Source organism: Pundamilia nyererei, unplaced genomic scaffold, assembly GCF_000239375.1.
Source record: "Pundamilia nyererei isolate P.nyererei 1_Seehausen unplaced genomic scaffold, PunNye1.0 scaffold00008, whole genome shotgun sequence".
In the NCBI taxonomy this organism is placed as follows: Eukaryota; Metazoa; Chordata; class Actinopteri; order Cichliformes; family Cichlidae; genus Pundamilia; species Pundamilia nyererei.
The window spans coordinates 133,953-141,250 of NW_005187409.1; the positions used below are offsets into that span (position 1 = coordinate 133,953).

Consider the following 7,298-nt stretch of genomic DNA (forward strand, 5'->3'; position numbering starts at 1 on the left):
AAGATACTCCATACTCTGAAAACCGCATTGTTCCTGCTGCATCCAAAGTGTGACAAACAGACAATCAGACCTCTCTAATACCCTTCCCGGGAAGGCTCCTGATCTCCCTTTAGTTGAAAGCATACCCTCTCCTTGAACAGGCAAACCACACAACATTGGAGTGACATGGTGGCCTGGAATCAGACTACCAGGACCATTGCACCTAACTGTTGTTCAGTCCACAAGTTACTGAACCCCTATAGCCCCTCCTGTGGGTGGTGGTTCCACAGAAGAGCAGACCCATATAGCTTCTTTGAGCTAAGCCCAGTCAGATTCCATGGGCTAAGGCCTGGCCACCAAGTGCTCACCCTCGAGCTCCTACTTCAGGACTGGCTCCAGGGTGGGATCCCAGTAACTCTGTCCAGGGCAGAGTAAACTGGACCTTTGATTTGTTTCCCCCGCAATCATCATAGGGGTTTTTGTTATAACATAACATTATAACATTCTGGAACTGTTGGGAATTCATTATCCCATGTATAATCATTACAGCCATTAAACACTGACCTCACTTCTGTTTCATGTCTCTTTCTCTTAGACACACACAAAAAACTATACTTATAGTAACTAGTCTGTGCACTCAAAGCAATTTTACAAAACCTTGCATGCGTGGCATTTGCACGTGTTCCCCACACTTTCTGAAATGGTATCATATGGAGACACACACAGTTCTTGTGACAATGGCAAAGTCTCGCTTGAACTCCATCACCACTGTCTCATCACAGAAAGAAAATAAAAACAACAACAACAAAAAGAAAAAACAAGTCACAGACAAGACAGTTTCAATGTGACCTAAAACAAACATTTTCTTTGATTTGAGTCACAGTGGTTGATCTAAAATCCGCATCAACAGATAAAAAATGTGAAGCACCGACACAACAGTATAAAATTAAAAATTATTTGTTTTTTTTTGTTTATACTGTATCACTTCAGTAAAAGTGCACTTCAGATGCACTTTGTTACATTTGTCATGTTTTACACCTGCACTTTAACCCCGTGTTACCACGGCAACGGCAACGCGTCACACACAGGACTCCACCACACACACACACACACACACGCCGGTGAATCGGTTTCCGGTTCGGGTCTTTCTCCTGCAGAGAAGGGCTTCATGGCGGTAAAGAGGATATTTAAAGACTGAAATGCCAAATCCCGAGGACTGTCCGGTACTCTCGCTTTAACTGGAAAAATCGGTGCAAGTGGAGTCAGCGGCGCGTGGAGTGGATCGTATTGAGAGCTGCTGCAGCCAGTCAAGTCTTCTTAGTGGAGTCAAAATGGCGTCTGCGTGCCCACTCAGCTCTAGTCTAATCCGTTTGTGATTATTAGCGTGACAGCTCCATACATCCACCCTTGATTCGTTTCTACCGTTTCGGTTTCAAGCACTAAGTGCTCTTAAAAATTATTTTGTAGCGCCATGTCGGACTCCGAGGAGGAGAGCCAGGACAAGCAGCTAAAAATCGTAGTTGTGGGAGACGGAGCGAGTGGGAAGGTGAGACCACCACACAGACACAAACACAAAAACGGACACCTACTCAACGTTAATTAAGAGGTAATGCTCGAGAAAATGTAACTTGTCCACACTGCACACCATTTTTGCCTACTCAGTCACTTTCTGCTGACACTGTGCTGTCCACGCAGTAACCATGGCGACCGACGCTACTGTAGCCACGGCTGCTAATTAGCTAACAACAACGACAGAGGTAAATCACAACAACATCAACGTAACCCGGGGCGATTATGATTAAGGCTGACGTTTACACGGTCAAATAAACGCCTCAGTCCACGTGTCACCTTAGGTTCTCAATAAATTTTAGCCCACTTCTAGCTGTTATTCAGCACCTGTAGGGCTAACAGGCTAGCCAAGGACACACAAAACGAAAGCTGACGCTAAAGACAGTCAACTTCAGATGATGTTCAAAGGGTATAATTTATCTTTCGGATTTTTATTTGTCATTTTTACATTTTCATATTTAACCAATTTCATACCATACGGCTAATCTGTAAAGTACAAGTAAATTACAGTGACTAATAAAAATCAAATTTCCCCCTCAGCCATTGAGTTGCTACGTTTAGGCTTGTGGATCAGGAAAATGGCAACTGGACTAGTACGGTGACTTTCTACTGAACTGCCCCAACCTCTGAGCAATTCATACACCACATTTATTCATGTCCAAGCGCTTTCTAACATTCACACACTCCAGTGGTTCCGTGGGGTGGGGGTAACTTGGGCTTTAGTGTCTCACCCATGAATACTTTGGCATGCAGACTAGAGGAGTCATGGATCAATCCACCGAATTTCTGATTGGTGGACGACCCAGTCTTCCACCCACACAGCCACAGGATGTATTTTGTTTTATTCAATATATTGGTATATTAAGGCTGTAGTTTCAGCTGTATGGTTGGAAGCTTTTTTTGCCTTTTTTGACTATTTTTGAGCAGCACTTTAAATTCAATTAAAGCGTGTGAATAAATTGTCAGGCCTTGTGCTCCACAAACCACACAGCTACAGGAGAATGATAGTTTGTTTAGTATTTAATCCCACCCGTGACTTTGTGTTTACAGGGGGTAACTAATCCTCGACGTCACTTCACTCCTACATTGTAAACCAGTAACACAGCTAGAACAGATATGTAACCATAACAGATATGTTAAAGCTCCCTAATTTCATTTCAACTAACACAATGTCATGGAGCATGCTGGAATATCCCGTGCAGTCGCTCCTAAGATGCTACACTATGCACAGCATTGGCAGTGTGTTTAGGATTATTGTCATGCTTGAAAATAAAGCCGCTGCCACTGAGATGCTTTCCAGATGGTATTGCATAGTGGCATAGTGGATAAAATCTGATACTTGTACTTTTCTGCAATCGTAATTTTATCAATTTTGACAAGATCCCCAACACTTGTTGGCAGCAGTGCAGCCCCAAACCATAAAAGAGCTTCCACTGTGTTTTTCAGATGACTGCAGTCAGTGTTGTGCCTCTCTGCTGACCTCAGTACGTGCCTACAAACATTTAAAATTTGGAGTCATCACTTCATAATACTTAATGCATGATTTTCAATGCGGTTCTTCTATATTTAGGATAGCAGCATTTCTCCCTGTTTCCCTTCCTTAAGAATGGCTTTTTACAGATTCAACTAAAGAAATGGAAACATTGTGAAAAATTGTTTTTACTAGCAGCATTGTGAGATGCTGCTAGTAAAAAATGCCCAATAATATAACACTGGTTCTTCCCTGAGTTAGATCCCTTTTTATTTTTAAATTATAAAGTCAGTGGCTTAACAATGAAAAATCTAAGGTAGGAGGATTGGACTGAAAATAGATGGAAAAAGCAGCTAGTGTCCAAAGAAAAACTTGGAAATCCTTTCAGCAAGCCAGGAGAACTACTGCTCAAAACCCCTTTAATAAATACAATAAAGTCATGCTGTTTGGAAGAAAAATATAAAGAAATAAAGGATGGCTCGAGACTTCTGCACAGTACTCTCGTTTGCAGGGAGAGGATAATAGAATGAAGATGTTACAAGTGAGCAACAAGCTTTGCACTGTACTCCTTTTGTTGTCAGAGTTTTCCTATACTTACGGTAAATCTTTGCATAACATTAATGAAAGTGCAGCGTTGTTAGCGGCTGTTGAACAACCTATTTCAGTACAAATAATCTACTGAAAATCAGTGATGTGACGATTTAATGACTGTCATTATGCCTGTCTAAAAGCTTGGCACATGAGTGAGCCCTACAACACTGGGGAACTGTGCGTTTACATTTTATATTTACTATGAGGAAATAAGGATAAAACCTAATTACCACAGAACGGACATAGGGGTACAATAAACAGCAGCATGAACTAAATCCTGTAAAAGTTTGAGAAATCTAAACCGGGTTTTTCTGGATGTAAGAAGATAATCTTTATCTTAATGCAAATACACAAATTTCCTCCAAAAGTTATTCACTGGTGTTCCAACTTAAAAAAAAAGGAGTTTATCAATGTTTCTTTTTGCCCAATAAGAAAATCCAGGGGTCTGTTTTTACAGAGTTCATGGACTGTAGTTTTGATTCTATCTCAAAGATAGCTGATGGACTTAAACCAGAAGCAATCTGTTGTTCTAAACCTATTAAGTCTACCCAGCCCTTAATCCATGTTGCATGTGCTGCTGAACATAGTTTTAGGACATGTGCCTGTGGTTTGGTCCTGTAATGTAGCGCTGAGATTGAATTTATGCCATGAAAAAATATTTGTTTATGCATTTATCCACAGTCTAATTGCCACCCACAGCTTGTATTTCAGTTCAGGAGGATTATGTCTATGTCAGACCCTGATGAAGGCTTCTAGATGATAATGTGTTGGTCTGTTATGTTGTTTCTTTTTTGTGCGTGTGTGCTTGAAAAAAAAAGTTAAAATATCACGTTGGTTATTTTTTATCGTTATACTTGAGCCACATAATACAGTACCTGGATTTAAAGGATTTTGTTTTAAATTCTGTTTTCATCCAGAGCTGTTTATCAGTATGATGTGTAGACTCTGGGACTGCACGTGTCCTGTTAAAGTATTTTTATTTGTAAAAATCTTTCCTGCCAGAATTTTATCAGTCTGCTTATTCTATAACTTTTCATAGTCATACTAAAATAAAATTTACTTCAACAGAAACTGGAGGACAATCCTTAACTTATTGCATAAAAATGATTGGAAACTATAGTTTATTACATTAAAATGTTTTAAAACTTGCGAGAGATAACATAAACATTACAGGTATGATCAACACAAATATAGGCGTTAAATGAAAAAGCTTGTTCCAAATTAAAATATTTCAACAAAACATATCATTTATGCTTAAAAAATCTTTTTCTGACCACCTTGTTTCAGTGAAATGCATATTTTCATTTTTCTGAATAATAATCAAAGCATGATGATGAATTCTCCAAGTCCCTTTATATTAAACTGCTGTTGTTGTCGCGTCTAAAACTCGGCACTGTGTAGGAACATAGAGGGTATAACAGTTGATAAAGACTGCAATTTGCTTTGCCTGGCTTTTGCAGCTGCTGGTTGTTTTCCATCAGTATGCCTTTTCTCTTCTGGCCAAGGACTCTCATTTGGCTCCAGAGAGAGGCCCTATTTAAGAAAATTATGCCTGGAAGCCCTTTTGAGAAATGTTGCTGTTTTCTCAGTTGATAGAATAAAATAACAGTGGGAAGAAAAACACATATGAAGACTTGTAATATAGTTGTTGCATTGCTAAACCTACACAAGCTAGTTAGTTCCTGTCCCCTTTCAAAGGCACTGGACTGAATCATATTCATTAAAGTCACTTAAAAAGACTTGGAATAAAAAGGCCTAACTTACATCAACAACAGTGGATTTTTTCCTAGTTACACCAAACAATCATTTGCAGCAGTGCATGGAGGTTGTCATGACAATTCGGCTATGTTTCGTCGTCTTCTTCTTCACCGCATCTCGAATCCCAGAGTGAACATGAATGTAATGCAGGGATGTCAAGTGCCTGTCGGCTACACATCCCCTTTCAAAACTGATTTCTCGGTCCTCTGGGAGAAAGAAAATGAATGTAGCAGTAATGGTGAGACCCAATGAGAAAAATGAATGTTCTCATTCTGGAAAGTCGACATTTTTTTTCTTTTGGGGTGTGTGTGCAGAGAACACACAACTCAACTCAGTTCCCAGTAGATACGCTACATTAATAACCCTCCTCACGCTGCTGCCAGGTGTCAGCTCGTCACTGTCTGAATGACTTACCTGCTTGTCTGTTTTGGGCAGAAAACAGGAGTCCTGCCCCCCGTTTTTGAGTAGGCACCGCTGACTGACATCTTGAATGCTGTTTCCCCCCTTATTAATGTCAATTTGCTCAGCAAATTGCAATCGGATCCGTTTTTCTTGGACAGCATTTTCAGCGATATTTTTGCTTGTGGTTGGTTGTCCATTCAGAAGTACAGCGAGATGTGGAGAGGCTTGTCCACCTGAGCGAGATGTTTTTAAAATATGGAGTCTCACATTTAGCCAGGCTCTTAAGGTGCTGGGTCTGACTTACACACAGGTCCATTTTTCAACCTGAGTTATAAGCCACTCGGTTTTTCCTAAATATTTGCTGTTCTCTGACCCATAGGCTAAAAAGGAGCTTTAGGCACAGGCCCTGTACATTAATGGATATTATACAACACCAACATTTATATTGGTTTTAACTGTTTAGGGAAAATAAGGAGGCAGTTTGATACCATGCTCCCTCTTTTGAATTGCATCACATTGCTTGCCATATTTTTTTCCCCCTCCCTCCCTGTTTCTTGTTTCAGTAGAACTTCCCCCCATTTCCCGGCATTGGTATCACTGTTGACCCTGTACTGTTCTCTGTTTGAGTGTCAGGATTACGCCAGCTTTTACATTCGCTGGTTAGCTCCAATTGTACGGTGGAAAAAAAAGGACTACGCAGAGGGAAGTGAGCCAAGCTACTGAAATGCCAAGACAAATGGCCAACGAGGCCAACACGAGCATGTGGAATAAATTTTTGCTGTCCGAGCTTGTTATGCCTGTGTTGTCAGTGATTGTTTGGGCTACTTAAATGACCGATTTTCTCCTTGTTGCGTCAGTCAACTCTAGTAATTTTTCAGTCACTCTTGAGTCTGTGACACATTTCACAGGCTGAGATTAAAAAAGTCTGCAGGTCTTGAACCTTTAGAGAATTAGGGGGATAAAACCTTATTCTGCACCCCGAAGGAAGTGTGAATCAAAAGCGCCTTTGGCAAAGGTTAGAATTACTCAATCAACAGGGTTAATTAAAAGATTAGGTTTACTTATAGTGGCATTCACAAGAAAACAAAAACTATTTACTTTAAGAAATTCTTTGTAAACCTTGATAAGGGGTGTCTGAAATGGCACCTACCCTGGAGAAATAGGGGCAAAAGCCTGTGTTATTTGAAGCATTATCTGACTGTACCTAAAGCTGCTGAGCATGAATGGAGGTAGATAAGGGCACGGGCTCAAGTGAAAGCTTAATGGATTGAAAGAGAATTTAGTTTTAAGTCCTCTAACCCTCAGTGATTGTCAAGCACCACATTAAAATGCATTTTCTGCCACATGAACACTCAGGGAATCCCACTGCTTCACTTCTCCGTTGTGTTTATGCAAGCACACTGCTCTAAAGATAGCTAATAGATGTTCAGCACCTCATTTTTCCCCCTATCCTCATCCATCAAAATGAATTAAACTTGGCATGTCAGGCCTGCTCTATGAATTCCCATGAATTTTCACGACAGCCCCC

The 7,298-nt window shown here is 40.4% G+C and overlaps 1 protein-coding gene across 4 annotated transcripts in view; it reads left to right on the forward strand.

The window, feature by feature from the left end:
- Nucleotides 1-1,067: 1,067 nt before the first annotated feature.
- Nucleotides 1,068-7,298, forward strand: part of rab28 (RAB28, member RAS oncogene family) — a 33,558-nt gene continuing 27,327 nt past the window's right edge. For all 4 annotated transcript variants that reach the window (XM_005722833.1, XM_005722835.1, XM_005722832.1 and 1 more), the window contains exon 1: nt 1,068-1,525. In XM_005722833.1, the coding sequence (XP_005722890.1) occupies nt 1,451-1,525 (75 nt within the window). In that variant the 5' untranslated portion in view covers nt 1,068-1,450. The remainder of the gene's footprint in view (nt 1,526-7,298) is intronic.